A 24,073-nucleotide genomic window follows, 5' to 3' on the forward strand; every position below is an offset into this window, starting at 1 on the left:
ATCATCAGGGATTACAGTTTGGTTCAGTGGTTCTCAGCACCCCACTATACAAATTGTTCCAGCACCCCTGTTTAATTGCTGTGAAGGTATAGTCTATGAGGTCAAAGTTTGGATTTGGGGTCAAATTTCACCCTTCAACATATACTCAGTTAGGATTCCAAAACATGGAAACTTCTTTCCTTAAAGATAGATATGGAAAAGTTCCCTCATATCATTGTTTTGGCCCATGTAAAACTGTTGCATTGGAATATCTAACAAATTATCTATAAAACTGTAGACATTTCCAGCTTCTGCACACAAGCTGGATTTGATCTCTGTTGTATAAAAAAGAATTATCACCAACTCAAAATAATATTTTATATTTTTCCTCAATCCCTGGTAGTAATCAAATAGGTGGCAAATTTTGCTCTTTATCATTCTGCCAAAATTGAGAATGTTTTTCAGTTCTGATTGATATTTTAACATATTATATGGATGTTGCTGTTGTTTTATATTGTCCATGTGTTTCTTTTGATATTCATAAAGGACATTGAGTAAAATTGAATACAATTGAATTGAATGAAGGTGGCAACATAGCATTCCTTTATTTCTTAGACTTCAGAAGAAGAACACACAAAACCCCAGAACAGAAAGAGAGAAAGCTGGCTGCTCTCTAAAACAGAGAGGCACAATTCACACCATCTTCCCGTAAACTGGCTGGCTGCTGAATAACTGCTAAGTCCAGATCTCCATAGAGCTTCCTAGCCTGCAAGAAGGGCCAGGACAAAACCCTGAGCATTTAAACTAACAGCTCACAATTTAAATATCATTTTCAACACACCATACTTTTCCCACTGGTGACGATGCTCCAGCTGGGTCCCCTCCAGCTGCTGAGTGGAACCCAAGGGATCTGCCCTTACGTGCACATGCTTGTTGCAGTGGTGACCACACCTGACTTTGAGAGATGCTGGAGACTGTGGGTGTCACAGGTTGGGATGGGCAAAGTGCCACAAATAAAATAAGAAACACCCTTCTGCACAGAAAAATTAAAAAGCCTCCTAATCCCCGTCAGCTATCAACAAAACTCTCCTTGGCCTCTTTTCAGAACCAGCTGGAAGTTGGAGTGAACCTTGGCTTATGTTTGAGGAAGATTCACTCACCCACTGGCACCCACCGACCCTTCAAACAAAGCGCCATTCCTCCAGAGATGGGTATAAATATTCTCCTTGCGTCCCATCAAAGCTCCTCTTCTGAAGGCCCCTCAGCTAACCCTCCCTCCCAACGGCCCTATGCTTCTGCCTTGCTTTGTGCTCTGTTCTTGAGGGGAGGTCCATCCCCTCCTACCCCTCCCCAACCCTCCAGCATCTTGAGGAAATGGTCCATTGCCCAGATGACTTTCCAGAATGTGGTTGGTGGCCGTCTCCTCCTTGCACTATCTAGGGTTCTCTCTGGCCCACCTCAGAGACTGAAGCCTCCAATATCTTCTGCGGAGCTGGCACCTTCACCCTTTAATAGCAGGACATGATCATTCTTCATTCTGCACCAGGTCAGGCACTTTCTAAAGTACTATAGATATATAACCCAGTTTATTACAATTTAATTGTAAATCAGAACATAGTATCAGCCTGCGCAGTTCACAATTAGAAGACCAGAAGGGATTTTTGCTTTTTAAAGTGTGGGGTATTTTTTCCCCCCTTCCCTGTTCTCTACCTTAGAAATATTAGGAAAGTCAAGTCTTAACGTCCCTCTTTTGCTGGAAGGTTCTGTATGCCCCAGAGAAACGTCTGTGGGGTTTCTCAAACCTGAACTGAATGGGGTTGTTGAATCTTTAACAAGGATTTTTTTTCTTCAAACTGCTTAAAATCATCTGCATGAATTAAATGGTAATAATAAAAAACAATAAAGAAAGAGTTTTAAAATCTCTCTCTCTCTCTCTCGTGTGTGTGTGTGTGTCTCTCTCTCTCTCTCTCTGGTCCTATAGCATGGAAATAGCCAATTACCTGAAGATGTCAGAAGGGATAGCCTAGTAGACCATATCCCAAGACAAAATATTTAGAAGGAAGTAACCCAGGCCTTGTACATGAAGGAGGGCTTGTGTGGTGTGAATGTGTGCGCTTGTGTGTGTGCATGTATTTGTGTTAGACAAAATAAAGTGTGTAAGAAGCAACGGTTAGTTAAATAGCCACACTTTTTGAGGTTTCTCTTGCTCTGTTTTGAAGAATCCCCAGACACCCACTTGGATTTCCTTAACAAAATACCAGACTTTGACCTAGGTAAATAAAATGTGTAAATAGTTTAGACTCCTCCACATATCTAATCTGATTAGCAGCAACCTCTGTTCTGAGCAGCTCTCAGTGCAACTCCATTTCTACACTGAGGCTGATCTTGACACACCTGGACTTAATTTAACTGGCAGATAACCAGCACCACCAGTTTTACATGGGACATTGTTCACTAACAAGCCGTAATATAATGATAATGAATTAATAATGGGAATGTGTGACACCCATTGGTATCTTCCCTTCAAGGAAGATCAAAGCTCCTTTCATAAATTAATTAACTATAATTTTCACCCTGTAATTTCCAAATGAAAATGGAAAACATGTCACACCTGAAAAATGAATGCACGTTGCAGCCTTTCAGAGCTTTTCAAACCCTTCAGGCATCCAGTCCTCAGACGAACCACAAAGAACCTGGTGCCTTTCTATAGCAAAAGTATTCACTGCTAGGCAGCCTGCTGAGAGTATTCATTTGTCTTGTGTTATTTACCTGCGTTTAATAGTCATTTAAATTTGGCAAAACCAGCCTTGTCCTTAACAACCAGTCAGTGGCTCATTGCACCAGCCAGTGTCACTGCAGGGTCATACCAAAATAAGCTGGGACATGGAGGGTATGATTTGGCAGCTAACACCACCTACTCTGCCTGGGACAGGGCAGGATTTGCCAGGATTTATCCCAGAGCCCCAATGGCAGTGCAAGAAGCATTCACTGCACAGTGACTGTACACACGGCCAGATTCTGTCATCCTGGGGAGTAGTTCTTGCTCTATGAACAGTGATGCTGAAATCATTACGGCTGTTGGTGGAGTACAGCACAATGTGACGTAGGGGGGCCAGAGCCTACCCCGTAAAAACTAGCAGGTCTCCTTCATTAAGTGGAAAGCTCACCATTATCAGGGTACAGCTGCTCCACCTCATGGGTCCTACTCAGGCCCCCAGTGAGCACCGAGAACTCCAACTGCATTACAAAAAGAAAAGGAGTACTTGTGGCACCTTAGAGACTAACAAATTTATTAGAGCATAAGCTTTCGTGAGCTACAGCTCACTTCATCGAGCTGTAGCTCACGAAAGCTTATGCTCTAATAAATTTGTTAGTCTCTAAGGTGCCACAAGTACTTCTTTTCTTTTTGCGAATACAGACTAATACGGCTGCTACTCTGAAAACTGCATTACAGAAGACATAAAAAGAAAAGAAAAGGAGTACTTGTGGCACCTTAGAGACTAACAAATTTATTAGAGCATAAGCTTTCGTGAGCTACAGCTCACTTCATCGGATGCATTTGGTGGAAAAAACAGAGGAGAGATTTATATACACACACACAGAGAACATGAAACAATGGGTTTATCATACACACTGTAAGGAGAGTGATCACTTAAGATAAGCCATCACCAACAGCAGGGGGGGGAAGGAGGAAAACCTTTCATGGTGACAAGCAGGTAGGCTAATTCCAGCAGTTAACAAGAATATCAGAGGAACAGTGGGGGGTGGGGTGGGAGGGAGAAATACCATGGGGAAATAGTTTTACTTTGTGTAATGACTCATCCATTCCCAGTCTCTATTCAAGCCTAAGTTAATTGTATCCAGTTTGCAAATTAATTCCAATTCAGCAGTCTCTCGTTGGAGTCTGTTTTTGAAGCTTTTTTGTTGAAGTATAGCCACTCTTAGGTCTGTGATCGAGTGACCAGAGAGATTGAAGTGTTCTCCAACTGGTTTTTGAATGTTATAATTCTTGACGTCTGATTTGTGTCCATTCATTCTTTTACGTAGAGACTGTCCAGTTTGGCCAATGTACATGGCAGAGGGGCATTGCTGGCACATGATGGCATATATCACATTGGTAGATGCGCAGGTGAACGAGCCTCTGATAGTGTGGCTGATGTGATTAGGCCCTATGATGGTATCCCCTGAATAGATATGTGGACAGAGTTGGCAACGGGCTTTGTTGCAAGGATAGGTTCCTGGGTTAGTGGTTCTGTTGTGTGGTGTGTGGTTGCTGGTGAGTATTTGCTTCAGATTGGGGGGCTGTCTGTAAGCAAGGACTGGTCTGTCTCCCAATATCTGAGAGAGCGATGGCTCGTCCTTCAGGATAGGTTGTAGATCCTTGATGATGCGTTGGAGGGGTTTTAGTTGGGGGCTGAAGGTGATGGCTAGTGGCGTTCTGTTGTTTTCTTTGTTGGGCCTGTCCTGTAGTAGGTGACTTCTGGGTACTCTTCTGGCTCCGTCAATCTGTTTCTTCACTTCAGCAGGTGGGTACTGTAGTTGTAGGAATGTATGATAGAGATCTTGTAGGTGTTTGTCTCTGTCTGAGGGGTTGGAGCAAATGCGGTTATATCGTAGCGCTTGGCTGTAGACAATGGATCTGGATGAAAGCCAGAGGCATGTAGGTAGGAATAGCGGTCAGTAGGTTTCCGATATAGGGAAGACAAAGGAGGTGCTGTCGTCACCATGAATAGGTCAGAGTATGAACAAGAGGCTACTAGGCAGCTCTCCAACACCACTTTCTACAAGCCATTACCCTCTGATCCCACTGAGAGTTACCAAAAGAAACTACAGCATTTGCTCAAGAAACTCCCTGAAAAAGCACAAGAACAAATCCGCACAGACACACCCCTGGAGCCAGGACCTGGGGTATTCTATCTGCTACCCAAGATCCATAAACCTGGAAATCCTGGATGCCCCATCATCTCAGGCATTGGCACCCTGACAGCAGGATTGTCTGGCTATGTAGACTCCCTCCTCAGGCCCTTCGTTACCAGCACTCCCAGCTATCTTCGAGACACCACCGATTTCCTGAGGAAACTACAGTCCATTGGTGATCTTCCTAAAAACACCATCCTAGCCACTATGGATGTAGAAGTCCTCTACACCAACATTCCACACAAAGATGGACTACAAGCCGTCAGGAACAGTATCCCCGATACTGTCACGGCTAACCTGGTGGCAGAACTTTGTGACTTTGTCCTGACCCATAACTATTTCACATTTGGTGACAATGTATACCTTCAAATCAGCGGCACTGCGATGGGTACCCGCATGGCCCCACAGTATGCCAACATTTTTATGGCTGATTTAGAACAACGCTTCCTCAGCTCTCGTTCCCTAATGCCCCTACTCTACTTGCGCTACATTGATGACATCTTCATCATCTGGACCCATGGAAAAGAAGCTCTTGAGGAATTCCACCATGATTTCAACAATTTCCATCCCACCATCAACCTCAGCCTGGACCAGTCCACACAAGAGATCCACTTCCTGGACACTACGGTGCTAATAAGCGATGGTCACATAAACACCACCCTATATCGGAAACCTACTGACCGCTATTCCTACCTACATGCCTCTAGCTTTCATCCAGATCATACCACTCGATCCATTGTCTACAGCCAAGCGCTACGATATAACCGCATTTGCTCCAACCCCTCAGACAGAGACAAACACCTACAAGATCTCTATCATGCATTCCTACAACTACAGTACCCACCTGCTGAAGTGAAGAAACAGATTGACAGAGCCAGAAGAGTACCCAGAAGTCACCTACTACAGGACAGGCCCAACAAAGAAAACAACAGAACGCCACTAGCCATCACCTTCAGCCCCCAACTAAAACCCCTCCAACGCATCATCAAGGATCTACAACCTATCCTGAAGGACGAGCCATCGCTCTCTCAGATCTTGGGAGACAGACCAGTCCTTGCTTACAGACAGCCCCCCAATCTGAAGCAAATACTCACCAGCAACCACACACCACACAACAGAACCACTAACCCAGGAACCTATCCTTGCAACAAAGCCCGTTGCCAACTCTGTCCACATATCTATTCAGGGGATACCATCATAGGGCCTAATCACATCAGCCACACTATCAGAGGCTCGTTCACCTGCGCATCTACCAATGTGATATATGCCATCATGTGCCAGCAATGCCCCTCTGCCATGTACATTGGCCAAACTGGACAGTCTCTACGTAAAAGAATGAATGGACACAAATCAGACGTCAAGAATTATAACATTCAAAAACCAGTTGGAGAACACTTCAATCTCTCTGGTCACTCGATCACAGACCTAAGAGTGGCTATACTTCAACAAAAAAGCTTCAAAAACAGACTCCAACGAGAGACTGCTGAATTGGAATTAATTTGCAAACTGGATACAATTAACTTAGGCTTGAATAGAGACTGGGAATGGATGAGTCATTACACAAAGTAAAACTATTTCCCCATGGTCTTTCTCCCTCCCACCCCACCCCCCACTGTTCCTCTGATATTCTTGTTAACTGCTGGAATTAGCCTACCTGCTTGTCACCATGAAAGGTTTTCCTCCTTCCCCCCCCCCGCTGTTGGTGATGGCTTATCTTAAGTGATCACTCTCCTTACAGTGTGTATGATAAACCCATTGTTTCATGTTCTCTGTGTGTGTGTATATAAATCTCTCCTCTGTTTTTTCCACCAAATGCATCCGATGAAGTGAGCTGTAGCTCACGAAAGCTTATGCTCTAATAAATTTGTTCGTCTCTAAGGTGCCACAAGTACTTCTTTTCTTTTTGCGAATACAGACTAACACGGCTGCTACTCTGAAACCTGTGAGAAGACATAAAATGTTCCTCAAATTTCCTGGCTGTAGCTGTAGCCCGGTCACTTCTCATTCTCTCCTCTCTGAATAGTTTGAATGAGACAAATCCTGTAAAGATGCCTCGCATCCGCAGGGCCATTGGCTCTCACATGTCCCAGACAGCAACACTTTGACTCTGCACTTTTCTGTCTTATTGATAAGGTTGCTGGTTGTCACAGCAAGAAACACAAACAAACCCAGGAAAAGTAAAGTGAGATTTCATGTCTTTCTCCAGGAAAAATGGTAAAATCCCGCCATTTAGATCGACAGGAAATAAACAAACTCTACACTCTTGACAGTATTTTCAGTATCTTTATTTCCCATTTTTAAGGCTCTGACACTATTCTTTCCTGGGTTTGCACATGGGTGACGGGATCCTGGGAACTAATACACCCTCAGTGGAAATCCTGTGTGTGCTCTGCCCTCAAGTAAACTCACACATGTGCAGAGAGTTGGGTTCCATGGAGGCAATAGCAGGGGTGGAGCAGCCATGGCAGTGCCTGGGATCAGGGAGTAAGTAAGGATCACCGAGAACCCATTTCCCACCCTACAGCTGGCCAGCTTTCCCCCCCTGCATGTAAACTCATACATGCACAAATGATTCAGTGTCATATGTTAATGCAGAATTAAGATTGCTTGTTGCTACATCGACCCCTTGCAGAACTTTGAGATGAGACAAACTCAAACTTCTGAAAAACCAGGCATGAGCCTCACAGAACCTGGCACACACATGGGAGATAGAGAAAGGGGCTGAGACACCCCCAGTGGGGCCAGGCCCCCATACACTACCTCACATGATGGGGCTCTGACCCTCTTCCTTGCCCCTAAGGGGAGCAAGAGCCTCACAGATCTGGGCACATACACAGAAGGGGAGAACATGGGGCTGACAGGTGTCACTGTCCCTATTCTCCCCCAATCTCCCCGTCACTCACCCCCAAATCCCCCTTCCCAGTGTCCTACTCCTGCACTCCCTCAAACCTTCCTCATCTGAGCCCCCAGACTCTCTTTCCTCCCTTATCACCCATCCCCATGTATCCCCTGTCATACAATCTCACTCCCCTCCCTTCAATCCCAAACCCTCTGCCTCTATTACTCCACCCCTCCACCTTCCTATGTCCCCCCTCCCAGCAGGCATTCACATCTCTCATCCCCTCCCCCGCCCACCATCGCCAACCATGTGGATTGTATTCCCCCTAAATAAAACTGTCACTCATGGCTCATAGATTGCAATAACCTCCAGCCACTCAGTCCAAAACTCCTTTTTTCTTAGATCAGGGTTTGTCAGGAACCTACACTTTGTTGTGTTAACTGATGTTTGAGTGTACAGCCATAAATTTTAGTGAGGTCTGTGATTCATCCAGTCATTAGCACCTCTCAGTTTAACAGAAGAAAAAAAGAGTATTGGGGGGGGTCATAGCTTAGGAACCCCTCATTTAAATGACCCCAAATTTAAATGGCTCACACTGCCCTGCAAACCCATGAGACAAACCCATGAGATACTAACTCTATCCTGCACCATCACAAGGCATACCGAATTTCAAAAGAATTTGACTAAGCAAGTCGATTTCAGAGGATGTAGAAAGGCTGATTGTAGCGAAGCGAGGACTCACTGGTGTGGCATCTTCTGCTGATTGTCTCAGGAATTAGCTCTTCCAGTCCAGAACACCCTCTGCAGACCGGTGTCTCACCTGCCGCTGGCCCCTGTGTCCCTCCCGGACCCCGGTGCCCCTTTATCTTGGGGTGCTGCCCCCTGGCAGTGCCCCCTCACTCTCGGTTTCCCCTCTCAGGGAAACCCACACCCTCTATCCCCACCTTGCCTCAGTGGCTACTGCCAGTCAGTATCTAGCCCTGGCTCACTGGTGCAGACTGCAGTCTGTAAACCACTCATCATCGGCAAGGAGGGTTTGGACCTGCTGCCTTTGCCTAACCCCAGGCTACACCTCTGTACCCTCTGTCATAAATATAAAGGGAAGGGTAAACACCTTTAAAATCCCTCATGGCCATAGGAAAAACCCTTGCACCTGTAAAGGGTTAAGAAGCTAGGATAACCTCGCTGGCACCTGACCACAATGACCAATGAGGAGACAAGATACTTTCAAAGCTGGAGGGGGGGAGAAACAAAGGGTCTGGGTCTGCCTGGGTGATGCTTTTGCCAGGGACAGAACAGGAATGGAGTCTTAGAATTTAGTAAGTAATCCAGCTAGATTTGCGTTAGATTATGATTTCTTTCAATGGCTGAAAAAATAAACTGTGCTGAATAGAATGGATATTCTTGTTTTTGTGTCTTTTTGTAACTTAAGGTTTTGCCTAGACGGATTCTCTATGTTTTGAATCTAATTACCCTGTAAGGTATTTACCATCCTGATTTTACAGAGGTGATTCTTTTTACCTTTTCTTATATTAAAATTCTTCTTGTAATGCTTTTTTCATTGTTCTTAAGATCCAAGGGTTTGGGTCTGTGGTCAACTATGCAAATTGGTGAGGTTTTTTACCAAACCTTCCCCAGGCAGGAGGGTGCAAGGTTTTGGTGAGGATTTTTATCAAGCCTTCCCCAGGCAGGGGGGTGCAAGGTTTTGGTGAGTATTTTGGGGGGAAAGACGTTTCCACACTACGCTTTCCCAGTAACCAGTTAAACGTTTGGTGGTGGCAGTAGAAGTCCAAGGGCAAAGGGTAAAATAGTTTGTACCTTGGGGAAGTTTTAACCTAGGCTGGTAAAAGTAAGCTTAGGAGGTTTTCATGCAGGTCCCCACATCTGTACTCTAGAGTTCAGAGTGGGGAAGGAACCTTGACACCCTCAGTATCTGCTTTGGGCTTTATCCAAGGCCTCAGCCTGGGGAGTTACCAGGCTGGAGCTCCCCAGCCCCTCTTGCCTTTCCCTAGAACTGCTCTACTCAGGTACCCTGCTCAGCTCCAGGAAGCCAAGTCCACCTCTCTCCACAACTAGAGAGAGACTGACCTGGCTCCTGCCTAGCTGCCCTTTTATAGGTCCAGCTGTGGCCTGATTGGGGTGTGGCCCCAGCTGTGGCTGCTTCCCAAATCAGCCTAGCCTATTGACTCCTCAGGGCAGCCCTTTCCCAGGGCCATTTTAACCCCTTCAAGGCCAGAGCGGGTGACCACCCTGCTACACTGATCTTTAAACAGAAATCATGATGCATCCTTAATCATAGTGGGGATGCCACATGTCTGTAATATAGGGACTTTCTGTCTTCTCTGTCTTAGTATCTCTTCTTTCTAGTGATACTGAGCTTTCAGCTGAACTTCAGCCATGAAGGTATTTTATGTTGTCTTTTCAGTTTTTGTCTTCATGCTCCAGACTGCACCAGGTAAGACGTATATAAAATGGAAGGCTAATATAGAGCAACATTTGTCACCCTCTATTAAACTTGCCAATTAATACATTCCATTATAAAAATATATTCCCACTTTTTAAAAGAACTCTGAAATGCCTCCATAGCATGCAGCAGAACTCAAACCTTGGCTGGGTAGTAGTAAACCTGGGATCAGGGAGATCCCTTTGCTGCACCCATGAAAATCCATTTAAATATTACTAAATTTTGAGCTGTCAAAAAATCCCTAATTCCCTCAGGGGGTTTTCCTCAACAGAGCTTGCTATAGGTTTGCTACCGAACACCAAATACACCAGACCCTCACTAGCACAAGCGTATATAACACAAATTCAGATATAACATGGTCGCTGTGCACTGAGCTTGCTTTTGCTTCCACGTGGTGCACAGATCAGAACATCTGGATGGGACACAGACCAAATGAATCTTCTATTTCTAGCTTTCCTCCTTCAAAAACTATTTTTTTCTTGGGACGGATGAGAATCAGGAGATCATGAAATAAAGTCTAACTCTTTTTGCCAAATAGTGTTAGCAGTTCTGTGCCCTTCACACCCCATATTATAAAACCAGGCCACATACTCCACTGAGTGCTAACTTGGGTGGGAATACAACTCAAAATCTCTATACAGCAGACCCTTGTTTCAGTGTCTGAGCAGCACTATGTATATGAAATAATTTACCACATCTATGTGCTTGGCTTTGTTTGTGGAAAAGACATGAACTGGGATGAGGCAGAATGTGTAATAATGACAATATACCAGTTTAGGTCTTGGGCTCAGATCTCAGGATAGTGGTTAATTTTGTTGAAGCACAAACTACCTACAGTTTAAAATATTCTTCCTTAAATATCCTAAAACACTAGGTGGTGGACATTTGGGCTGTATTTTCAAAGAATGTGCCTCTCTGGTATGACCTAAAGCTGGATTTTGATCATTAAGAAATTATTCCCGGGCACTGAGTGCTCATGAGGACATCTGCAGAGAATCCCACAAAAGGTCTGAAGTTCAAACTGGAAGGGATTTATTAAATCCTGTATCATTTAAAATTTGCCGTCATCCCATCCAGCGCAAACCTGCTTCAACTCTACTCAGCCAAATCATGATTTATGTTGCTGCCTATTACATCACTTTTAGGAGCCATAAATAGTCAAAACCACAGCATCAGCCACTAACGGAAGTTGGTGAGCCAAGGAATTACCAGTTTTACATCCCTTAAATGGGAGACACCAGGGTGAAGGACACCCATGTACAGACCTGTTGTTCTTGAACTCTGCAATAAGGGAGAACTCTGCAATAATAACTTTGATTAATTACCTCGCTCTGATCCCTTCTTAGAGACAACCATTGAATATGCACAGAACTACATCCTATTGCATAGTGTTATGCTGTGGTAAAATTGTGTACAGGAAGATAATTGGGCTGATTTGGCTGGGTCTCAATGAACGGAAAATTCAGTCAGTGGGAAATGCCTATCATGCTGGAATCACAAGTCTTATCTATCCTGATCTGTGAACAAAAATTAAAGTTCTTTTTCTTTGTGCAGAATTTCAGAACGATGTCTTGAAATGTCACATTAGGGGTTCCTGCTACCCTGGGAGATGACCTGGCTTTACTGAAAACACTGGAACCTGCAATAGACTGGACATTTCCCCACTGCAGGGAAAGACTCTAGGGATGCAGGGGAAAACACTCTTGCGGCAGTTAGCCAAACACTCTATCTCCACAGCCTCCCATCTGTCAGAGCCTTTAACTGACCGTGGTAGCTATGCACTGCTTTGTGGGTGCAGCTTGCTTTTTACTCTGGTGTGTGGCTCCATGCACCCTAGATGCTGCTGCCAGTGGTGAGTAGTGTAGAAGTAGCCTTACCGGCAAGCTGGGATGGTGCTTAGTTTTTCCAAATATCTGGGTAGGGGCTTGCACCAGTTCTGTTTTCTAACTTTAAGAGGAACTTGTAGATATTGAACCCAACACTTGTTGTTGCTGTTAACCTCTGTAAGAAGGGTTATACGTATATGCAGGTAGGAGAATGACAGAATTTGTGTGAAGGAAATGAACGTAGGAGAGAGAATGGGTGATTCTTTGCTTCTTCTCTACTGAGACACATTCCCAATACATTTCGGGGATTTCCTCCTATTCCTTACAGTCAATGATGCAACAAGAAAAGGGGAGTGCGGGGGGGAGGGGGCAGAGAACCCAATGCCCCTTTGGCTTTGGCCATAGATGCTGCTACAGATTCACATGAACATTTTTATCAAGCCACCATCTCCCCTTCCTGAGTGGGCTGAATATTGGAAGAGGTGGTGGAGGCAGAATTAGGAGATGGGGACCTGAGGTTCTGGGAAGCAGGAAGCCAGGGCCTCCCAGTCTCAAGAGCCCCAGGAAGAGCCACTGCCCCTGCTCCACCAGTCAATGACAATTTCAATTGCTACTTTGTCCCTGTCTCCAAGGCCTGGCCCCTGATAACCAGAGACCCTTTCCCTGTGACCTCTCCCTGCCCCCAACCAGAGAGACTGGGGTCAGTGGGACTTCTCCTCCCTGCTAGGACTTCTCACCCCACCCCCTCCACTAGACAGACTGGATTCAAAAACACAGAAAAGGTGGAGGAGGCTACTTGAGGAGACAGTGGGCTGGAATTCTGCGAAGGGGGAGCAGGGACCAAAGAGTCTTCCCCATGGGACGGAAAAGGAGAGAAGCAGGGAGAGGTCCTGTTCAGTCCTGCTCTCACTTCTGGGAGATGTGGGGAAAGGGAAGACTGTTCTCACCAAGGGCCAATGCTTGGAGATGGGGAGGACACAACGATTGAAGCTGTCAGCAGCCAGCCAGAGCAGGAGTGGCAACTCCTCCTTGGGCTCCAGCCCTTGGAACCTGCTGGGACCCCTCTTCCCAGAACCCCAGGCTGCCATCTCCTCATGCTGCCTCCTCAGCCCCTTCCACTTTCAGGACTACTCTGGAAGAAGATTGGCAAAGACATACATGTGCTGCATTGCATAGCAATGCAAAGAGAGGAACCCCGCACACACACATACATGCCTCTTGGAACATGGGTCCCATCCTTAAGAAAACTCTCACTGCACCCTGATTACACTCAGAGAAATGGAATACATTTTAGGAGGGAGCCTAGGGTTACCTTGACCAGCTAATACGTGTGCTTCAACTACAACTGCCTTCTCTACACATGGAGTTTAACACGTGTTAGTTAACATGTTAAAACATTCCTTTTTTCCTAGTGAAGACAAGGCCTTCCAAGGCAGTTTTGACCAACCTGAATTAGAAACCATGTCCCAGTATAAAATGACTATTGGCTACTATTAGAGTTGGGCTGAAAAAAAAAAGAAAAAATATTTACAAAATATTGAAATTTTCACAAATGTTTTTCTTTAGGAGTTTTTGAAATTAACTGATTTTTTCTTTTTTAAAAAAGTTGACAATATTTTTACAATAATTTTCAGTTTTACATTGCCTTCCCTCCCTATTTTGTCACAACCCAATGGCCCCCTCCCTCAGGGGATCCCCTGGGAAGGCAGATCAGCATTGTATGTTGCTAACGTTGTTGTAGGCATTGCAAAGTATTTCGGGAAGGGTTGAAGGTGTGAGTGTGGAGTAAAAGGTTCCTTTGCAGATTACAAGAGGCCGTAGATGGAGAAAGAGAGAAGGGAGTGAGTTAACTCGACACGCCAGCTAGGTCCGAAGATAAGACGTTGACTCCAGCCCAAGGCCATGGCACACAACCGACTCTTGGCCACCTGCCAAGAAAGACGGGGGCCTGGATTCCAACCCTGACCAGCCATCAAAACAAAGCAGTAAACTGAACAAGACTGCAGGGGATTGCAAAAAGCTAGTGAGACAGCGAAGGCCAGAGAGGGGGAAAACAACTGTTTCGTGTTCCTGCAGCCGGTGTGTTTTGGGAAAGCTGAGGAAGCCACAGAAGGCTGGTTTGGACTGGTACAAAAAGCACGGGGGACAGAGGTCCCTGAATAAAATGCCCCCAAATGACCCCAGGACTTAAGACCCTCCTGAGAGCTGAAGCAAAGCAGAGAGCAACAGCAGAATCTGGGCGGCCTGTGCACAGGACAGAACTCTCATCCACCCTTCCCCCTCTTCTTATTACATTACACCCAGGCTTGGCCAGCCTTGGGTCGTGCGTGTGTGAGTATGAAAGTGGGTTAGGGCTCGGGCACTAACACTTTCTTCCTTCCTTTGAGTGACTGGAGGCGGACCCAGCACACCCTGCTGTTATTTTATTAATAAAGCTTTAAAATATAGTCACTTGTTGTGCTCTTTCATCTCCTCCCCTAACAATCCTGCAGCCTCTGCCTGATCATCTAACGGCTCAGGCAAATTGGTAACATAAATCTGTCACAATTTCATTCCACTACGTTTCAAAATTTGAAAATAGGGGGGAAAAGAAAAATTGAGAACTGCTGAAAACTAATCAAAACAGAATGGATAAAATCATGGATATTTTTAAAAATGTTAAACATTTATTTTAAAATAATTAAATCAGATTGTTTTTACTTAATACTAATTTACCTTCATTTTATAGTTTTAAATTGCTGATATGAATATTTTGTTCCTATTTCTTTAATTAGAGTTTCCTAACAATTAATAGAATTTCAGATTTTGCATAAACATGTTTACTACTTAAAATGTTCATCTAAATCAAATGTGTCCTGGGGCCTCCTTAGCACCCAGAGTGGTGAGAACACCACAAATACCTAAGGTGTATATTTTCATCCGATACCTCCTTCCAATATATTGAAAATCACAAGTTAAGGAAACTAAAATGCTTCAACCAGGTTTACTGCACTGACAGAGCTTGCAATGCCTGGGGACACGTCTACACTGCGGCTGGGTGTGAGCAACCCTGTTTATCTACACAGACTTGTGTTAGCTTGGCTTGAGCAATTGCACTAGAAATAGCAGTGTGGACATTGTGTCTCTAGCAGAGACTTGGGCTAGCCACCCGAGCTCAGATCCTGGGGGTCAGGCAGGCCTGGGAGTCTAAGTTGCTGCACAAGCCACAGTGTCCGTACTGCTATTTTTAGCAGGGTGGCTTGAGCCCAGCGAGCACAAGTCTGTCGATGCAGACTAGGAGTCTTGCTCTCAGCTGCAGGCCAGACATACATTGGCATCATTAATGACCCACCTTTAATGACTACACTGGAACCTGCAATAGTTGGGACAGTTGCTATAAACTGCAAAGGAAGTTTCCACAAGGTAGACTTGGCAGCACTGCCAGAAATATTAGTAACTCTCCATCTCATACACAAATGGTTGTTTAATCCTATTTGCTATGTAACAAAATGAATCTTGGATGTGTGTGTGAAGGAGGAGAGAAGGTGAATGTGTGAATGAGTGCATTTGAGGGAAGCCACTGCTTGTTTCCATCGTCAGAAAAGTAACAAATATGCTGTCCTGGAGCGAGTCTGCACTGTCTCTCTTGGAGGCCCAGCAACAATGGCACAGACCCTGGGGAGAGGCAACGAAAGAGGGTCTAAACCACTTCTGTGTGGCCCAGATTTTGTGCTGGCCGGGGACAATGTGACTCCACACATGTTAGAACAACTCCAGTGTCTGCCCTAATTTACAGCAGCCCTATCCAGGTTCCCTTTGGGGGTGGGGGCACAGCCTGGAGCAGCCCAGAATCCACATAATGCTCAGTGTTACGAATACTCCCTCAGTCCTGACAACTTCCGGCACCATTCCCCTCACAGCATGTGTAAAGGAAGCAGTTTCCAGCCAATTACATCAGTTCTATGCTGCTCCTTGGTTCGGGAAATTGTTCCCTGGTGCATTTGGTTTTTCTTCCCAAAATATAGCAACTTAAATTTGTCTTTGTTGAATTTCATAATACACTCTGCCTGTTCTGATTGGTACGTGTTTCCCTTCTGGAAGGCCCTATGGGTTGAAACACACTCCAGTTAGTAGAGGGTGGTAGGAGGAGGTCTTAGAGAGGTCACAAAACCCTCTTCTGCATGGGTCAACCCATCCCAGAACTGGTTCTTCACATCCACTCTTAGGGCATTCCTATGTTCCTGAACCCCACTCTAATTGGCAAAGAGCAGTGGGAGGAGTTCATAGAGGGGGTCACATGCGACCTCTTGCTTCCAGTTTCATGTCAATCTCCACCCTGAACTTTCCCTAATTAGTCAAACTCTGTCTTGGAGCAGGCCTGTGGTCACCAAACAGGCCAGAGACAAGCATATAATCCAGGTCTCTTATGTCCAAGGCTAATGCTCTAGACAGTAGGATGCACTGCCTTCCCTCTTCCTACAGTAACACCTTTTCTAACACAGTGCCTTTTTCCAGTAAAGACAAGTCCCTCCAGAACTCTACCCTGCAGAGGACAAGGAAAGGGATGTGAGGGACAGCTGGGAGTAGGGCAGAGGGATAGGACACTGAGAAAAGGAACTTGTTTGTAGAGAAAAGCTGGAGATAATATTTTGTTATGCACAGAAATGGCAAAGCCGCTGTGAGTTTCATTGTTTCTGCCTCTCCATGGGAGGACCCCATGTGGCTGCCTCAGTTACACCCAGACTTACAAATTTAGTCAGATTTCTATAAGCCTGGGTCTTTGGGATGTGTGCTGCCATTCTGATTCAGGCACAAAAGCCTGCTGCACATGACCATTCCTGGAAGCTCAGGTACAAGAGAAGGGGACCTCAAGGTGGAAAGTTTAGGAAGGGGAGGGGAGCAGAGAGAGTTGACATGCTATGGAGCACTGATATGAGCATTACACACTGCAGTCAAGCTGTAAGTGAACTCAACTCCTCTGACAACAACGTAAATAGGGCCCTACCAAAATCACGGTCGATTTTGGTCAATTTCACGGTCATAGGATTTAAAAAATCATAAATTTCATTATTTCAGCTATTTAAATCTGACATTTCATGGTGTTGTAATTGTAGGGGTCCTGACCCAAAAAGGAGTTGTGTGTGTGGGGGGGGGTGCAAGGTTATTGTAGGGGAGGTTGTAGTACTACTACCCTTACTTCTGCACTGCTGCTGCTGGTGGTGCTGTCTTCAGAGTTGGGCAGCTGGAGAGCAGCAGCTGCTGGCCAGGAGCCCAGCTCAGAAGGCAGAGCTGCCTTCAGCAGCAGTGCAGAAGTAAGGATGGGATGGGATGGTATTGCCACCCTTACTTCTGTGCTGCTGCCTGGAGAGCTGGACCCTCAGTCAGCAGCCGCCAGTCTCTGGCCGCCCAGCTCTGAAGGGAACAGTGCAGAAGTAAGGGTGACATGGTATGACATTGACACCCTTATTTCTGCACTGCTGCTGGTGGAGAGCTGCCTTCAGCTACTGCTTTCCGGCCACCAGCTGCTGCTCTCCAGCCACCCAGCTCTGAAGGCAGCACAGAAGTAAGGGTGGCAATACCACAATCCCCCTAAAATAACCTTGTGACCCCCCCTACAACTCCCTTTTGGGTTAGAATCCCCAATTTGAGAAACACTGGTCTCCCCCATGAAATCTCTATAGTATAGGGTAAAAGTCCACAAAAGATCAGATTTCACTGTGGGAGACCAGATTTCACGGTCCGTGACATGTTTTGAATGAACGTGAATTTGGTAGGGCCCTAAACATAAACCAAATGGATTTGTTAAAGGGGGAAGGAACAGGGAAAAATTTGTCCACACGAATTCACTGAGAGATACAGATATGTATGTGACCTAGTCTGGGAACACTCTTGGGTGGATTTAACATATGACAGTGATCTTTTATTTTATTTATATTTAATTTTTTAGAAAAAAGAAGAAAGGGGTTTTTATTTAAAAGAAATAGCAAAATATTCCCCATGGAACCAATCAAAACACTCACATGCATGTTTGCAATACATCACCACAACCAGTTACTTTTATTAAAAGGAGAAGAACAAGCTATTATCGGTGATACAAGGGTTCCCTGTGGATTTTTTCAAGATTGCGAGATTCTTTACAGCCCACGGGAAAAGGATCCAATGATTTCAGAAGCAAGGCATCGTCTTCCAGATTCCCAGAGATCCTGCATTGATAATCTATGATGCCATCACTCACTTTAAAAAAGAAAAAAAAAGAGGGGAAGAAACTCTCAGATTCTGTATTTATATCCATTAAAACAAGACCACTGTTATATTTACTTTCAAATAAAAGTCAAAGTAGGAATTTCTCCAGCACTGAATGGTGAGCGCAGATATTCCTGGTTAATGGTAGAACAGGGGATTCATTTAGCTACAGCAACATTCTTGTACAGGAATTTTTAAGGAAGATAGTCAGATATAGCTAAGCATTTGAACTGACTGCCTACCTGTTTTGCCAGTAAATATACTCAACTTCAGAATATCAATTTCCCCTCCATTTACCCCTTACTCTCTAGTCAAAAAGGCAGTTTTGATATTTTGTTTTAAAATCCTTTCTATGAACATTCTATAAAATTAAGCAAAAATGGACAGATAAATAAATAAATAAATACAACACAAACACTAAAAAAGAACCACTGTTCAACAGTGACAATGCTGCAATGAACCTTCTGGAACTGAAAAGTTCAAGTGTTCATCATTTTGTTCATTTCCAATTTTTTGCCTGCTTGATTCTGGATGGATTCTGTAGGCCACAAACTGAGTTTCAATATTTTGACAATTTTGAGTGGAGTGATTTGAAAATAATGTATTATTATGGGAAAATAATAGTTATATCCATGCTGTGAAAGTGCGGCTTACCATCTCATCATTAGACTTGGTCAGTGCCTCTTGACTGAAAATAGGATATTTCTGTCAGTGACTGGGAGAGTGACATATAAAAATCCTAAAAAGGTTTAAAAGTATGAGCGTCAATCAGAAGCCAACATGTGGCTTATAGTTCTAGATTTTTTCTGATAGATTCAATAATTTTACATTGAGTTATAACAGACTCCACACACACAGCACATGTGCACACACACACGCCATGTAACATAGTTCAAAAAAACTTTGCACATTTCTTTTTGGTAAACTAAGCATTAAAATTGTTGTAAAGAGTAGCCATTTTGGACTCAGAGATGCTGCACAATGATACAAATGATTATAACTCCCATACTCTCTCCTAGGGACTGTACTTCTGTCCTTCCCTGTTGTTTTCCACATTAAACATAAGAACGTCCATACTGGGTCAGACCAATGGTCCGTCTTGCCCAGTATCCTGTCTTCCAACAGTGGCCAATGCCAGATGCTTCAGAGGGAATGAACAGAATAGATAATCATTGAGTGATCCATCCCCTGTCACCCATTCTCAGCTTCTGGCAAACAGATGCTAGGAACACCATCCCTGCCCATCCTGGCTAATAGCGATTGATGGACCTATTCTCCATGAATTTACTAGTTCTTTTTTGAACACTATTATGGTCTTGGTTTTCACAACATCCTCTGGTAAAGAGTTCCACAGGTTAACTGTGTGTTGTGTGAAGAAATACTTCCTTTTTTAAAAAAAACGTGCTGACTATTAATTTCATTTGGTGATCCCTAGTATTTCTGTTATAAGAAGGTGTAAACAACACTTCCTTATTTATTTTCCCCACCCACCAGTCATGATTTTATAGACCTCTATCATATCTCCTCCTTTAGTCATCTCTTTCCCAAGATGAAAAGTCCCAGCCTTATTAATCTCTCCTAATACAGAAGCTGTTCCATACCCCTACTCATTTTTGTTGCCCTTTTCTGAATCTTTTCCAATTCCAATATATCTTTTTTGAGATCGGGCAACCACATCTCCTCAGAGTACTCAAGATGTGGATGTACCATGCATTTATATAGAGGCAATATGATATTTTCTGTCTTATTATCTACCTTTTTCCTAATGATTCCCAACATTCTATTAGCTTTTTTGATTGCGGCTACACATTGAGTGGATGTTTTCAGAGAACTATCCACAATGACTCCAAGATCTCTTTCTTGAGTGGTAACATAATTTAGATCCCATTATTTTATATGGATAGTTGGGACTATGTTTTCCAGTGCGCATTACTTTGCATTTATCAACATTGAATTTCATTTGCCATTTTGTTGTCCAGTCATTCACTATTCTGAGATCCTTTTGAAACTCTTTGCAGTCTGCTATGGACTTAAGTATCTTGAGTAAATCTGCAAATTTTTCCACCTCACTATTTACCCCTTTTTCCAGATCATTTATGAGTATGTAGAACAGTACTGGTTCCAATATATACCCCTGGGGGACATCACTATTTACCTCTCTCCATTCTGAAAACTGACTATTTATTCGTACCCTTTGTTTCCTATCTTTTAACCATTTACTGATCCAGGAGAGGACTTTCCCTATTATCCCATGACAGCTTACTTTGCATAAGAGCCTTTGGTAAGAAACATTCTAAAATGAAACAAAAATGTAGACATATGGATGAGTCTAGTCACAGACCTTGTTGTTACGATGCTATGTTGGCAACACAGAGGGGCTTTAAACGACGATGAAGAATAATTTCAGTAATAACTGAGCAATTATGGCTCACATAATTGTCCCAGTATTACCCTCCTTGCAAGCATTGTCCTGGGATGGTGCTGGGTGTTATGAGTTCTAAGAGGGACAATGTTTGTAGCACTAAGCACCGTGGGTTCTTTGGGCTGCTCCAGGCTGTAGACAGGCCATAGGCAGCCTGGGTAAAGCAGCTGTAATGTCATCCTAATATGTGAACCTCAGATAGTCCAGCATCAGGGCAACACAAAATGTTCCTTTTTTCCATGTCACGGTGGTGCCAAGGTCATTAAACAACAGCTATAGACATTAGAAACAGAATTTGAACTTACCGGAAATTTGCAGCAAGGGACTCCAAAACCGCAAGTTCCCATCCGTCTAAAAGTGGGGAGTCATATACCGAAGCAGATACCCCCATTACGTATACATTGTAGGAGGCTATTAGGATTACTGGGAAGAATAGGTCCATAACCCTGGGCGAATCCCGCACAAAGGAAAAGAGTCTTGATTTTCATTCACATAGCAGGGTAAACAAGAGCTGTGATTGCAGTTTGGCGGGCATTTCCCATTCACTAAGAGTGGGTCAAGTTAGCCCAGTTTTCGTCCTGTGTCTCCTTTTCCTAGACCTTTGAAAGTAATATGTAAATGTCTGAGGTTCTGAGCCCATTCAACAGCTTCCTCTAAGAATTGAACAGAGCTAGTTAATGAAGTAGATGTGCTGGCTACACAACTACAGGCTTCAGAACCCTAACACTGAGCATGGGTGTCCTTCACAGCCCCAGACATGTACAGTGTGGTAAGCAAGTAGCTGCCTTCATCACCAACTTCTCATAGTGGCTACTGATTTAGTTTTGACCTTTTCTGATTTCTAAGAGTGATGTACCAGGCAGTATCATCAATGGTGATTGGCTGAGCAAGGTTGAACTGGCTCAGCACTGGGTTGGATGACTTGAACTTTTAGAAACAGAAAGGTTTGAACAAGTCCCTTCCAGTCTGAATGCCTGATTCTCTGTGAGACCCTGCATAAAGTTTCTTGTGAAGACTCAGCACTTGGGAATACTTTTTCAATGACAAGTTGCCAGGTTTATTCCGGTCCTTTAGATTAGAATATTTAGATTTAGATTAGAATATTTTAACTAGATTTTAGCTGTGCTTTCCTTACTGTATCCACAGCTCACAGATACGAGCCTAAGACCTAAACAGTATTGTCTTATTGTTTCATTGAGGTCTACCCATCTGTCTGTGTTTTGTCTCCTGTCTGATAATTGGATTGGAATTTTTTTTGGAGTAGGAAGTATGTCTTTGCTGTACAGTAGAACTGAACCTGACACAGTGGGGTCTGAGTCCATGACTGGGGTTCCCAGGTGATAACTGTATTATAATAAATGTTTGTTATTATTAATAATAATGTTAAACAGAAATAATATAGGTGCATTATCATTTCTGCAAAACTTTTCCAACTCTACACAATGGCAGTTCCAGTAATGAAGTCAAACACATAAATATGGCACAATATTTCCTGTGGACATTATTGCTAAGATATTGTGAAAAATCATCTTCAACATGATAGATCTGCTTTCTATTCTGTGTATTCTCTCATTGGGGTCTGAGATGACACTTAATAATAAAGTACATAAAAAGCCTAAATAGTTCACTCTAATCAGCAGAAGATGTTACACTCCAAGTCATGGTTCCCCGCACATGTCACAATCCCCTGGCCCAAAGGGTATTTTCATTGGGTTAGGCCAGCGGAAGAGGACACATCTTGTTTGTGTCCAGTACAGATGTTCAGTTCTGTTTGGCATGCTGAAGCACACCAAACAATGCAAGTTCAGTGCTGATAGATTCACAGATGCCAGAGCCAGAAGGGATCATTGTGATGGTGCAGCCTGACTTCCTGCATAACACAGAGCATAGAACTTCCCCAAAATAATTCTTAGAGTGTATTTTTAAGGGGAAAAAATCATATCTTGATTTTCATTTTGGGTAATTTCTTGCAATGGCTAATTCATGTCATTGTTCAAAATTTACACCTTGAGTCCAGTCTGAATTTTTCTAGATCCAACTAACAATCATTTGATCATATCATATTTTATTTACTAGATTAAAGAGTCATATTTTTAAATATTTGGTCCTCACATATGTACTTATACATTGTGATAAAGTCACCACTTAATCCTCTTTTTTAGATAAAGAGATTGAACTTTTTATAACTATAAATCATATTTTCAAATCCTTTAATCATTGCTTTGGCTCTTCTCTGAACCCTCTCTAACTGATCAACATCCTACTTGACTTGTGAGTACCCAAATTGGACACAGTATTCCAGAAGTGTCACAATTGGATCTGCCAAATACAGAGAAAAAAACCCCACCTCTCTACTCCTACTTGAGATTCCCTTTTAATGCATCCAATGATCACATTAACCCTTTCATCCATAGCATTTTACTGGGAGCTCGTTTTCAGCTGATTATCCACCCACAATGCTAAAATCTTTTTTTCAGAGTTAGAGCTTATAAGGGTAGAGTCCCCCAACCTGTAAATGTGGCTAGCATTCTTTGTTCCTACAGCCATACATTTATATATAGCTGTACAGTTGTTTGCTTTGCCCAGTTTACCAAGTAATCCATATCCCTCTGTATCATGGCCCTGTCTCTTAATTTTTGTCACTTTTAGTCTTTGTAGGTGATAATTGTATGTCCTCTTTCAGGTCCTTGCGAAAAAATGTTGACTAGCGTAACAGCAATAACTAATCCCACTAGTAGAATGTTGGCGATATTACTACAGGTCATAGTTCAGCCAAATCTCAATGGATCTTAATAGGCACATTAAGGGCACCTTTCTGACTCCAGGACCATTCTGCAAACAAATGTCAACTATGTCCTGCAAATCATGAAACCAGAAAAAAAACCAGAAAAAAAGTTAGAAAAAAATTATAATACAAAGTTTTAGGAAACCTTAGTACAGACTCACAAATGTCCTTCTATATTCTCTCTTCATTTCATTAAGATCTTACCTGGAGTGCTTTGCAGCATTAGGTAGAAGACAGCAAAGAGAAGGTAAAGTATCTTCATGGCTGAAGTTTGGCTGGGAACTCAATGTCGCTAGAGAGAAGAGACTCCAAGATAGAGAAGAGACGGAGAATCTCTATTTATGGACTGCCAGGGATTATAAAATGTTGATCTGTTGAAATCTTGTTTTTAAGCATGTCACTTTTATTAACTGTGTGTTGCAATCTGTTAATAATAAAAATTATGATTTGTACAGAACCATAAAAATTCCTGGAGAATTTCAGGGCAACACAGTTGACAAGTCCCTGTTACAATATGAAGATTTACATCTAGCAAACTTCTACTGCCTTTTCGAAAGCTCTTTGAAGTCAATGGAAAGACTCTTATTAAATTTAAATGAGGGTACTAATGCAGAGAGAA

General features: G+C 43.4%; 1 protein-coding gene across 1 annotated transcript; it reads right to left on the reverse strand.

Annotated features, from left to right (window-relative positions):
• Positions 1-20,576: 20,576 nt before the first annotated feature.
• Positions 20,577-23,742, reverse strand: LOC122459143 (beta-defensin 5-like). Its single transcript, XM_043509985.1, is given in 4 exon segments — positions 20,577-20,603; positions 20,975-21,092; positions 22,934-22,988; positions 23,659-23,742. Coding segments are annotated over 4 exon segments (258 nt in total). The 5' UTR covers positions 23,717-23,742.
• Between the last annotated feature and the right edge of the window lie 331 nt (positions 23,743-24,073).

Source organism: Dermochelys coriacea, chromosome 3 (genome assembly GCF_009764565.3).
Source record: "Dermochelys coriacea isolate rDerCor1 chromosome 3, rDerCor1.pri.v4, whole genome shotgun sequence".
Lineage (NCBI taxonomy): Eukaryota > Metazoa > Chordata > Testudines > Dermochelyidae > Dermochelys > Dermochelys coriacea.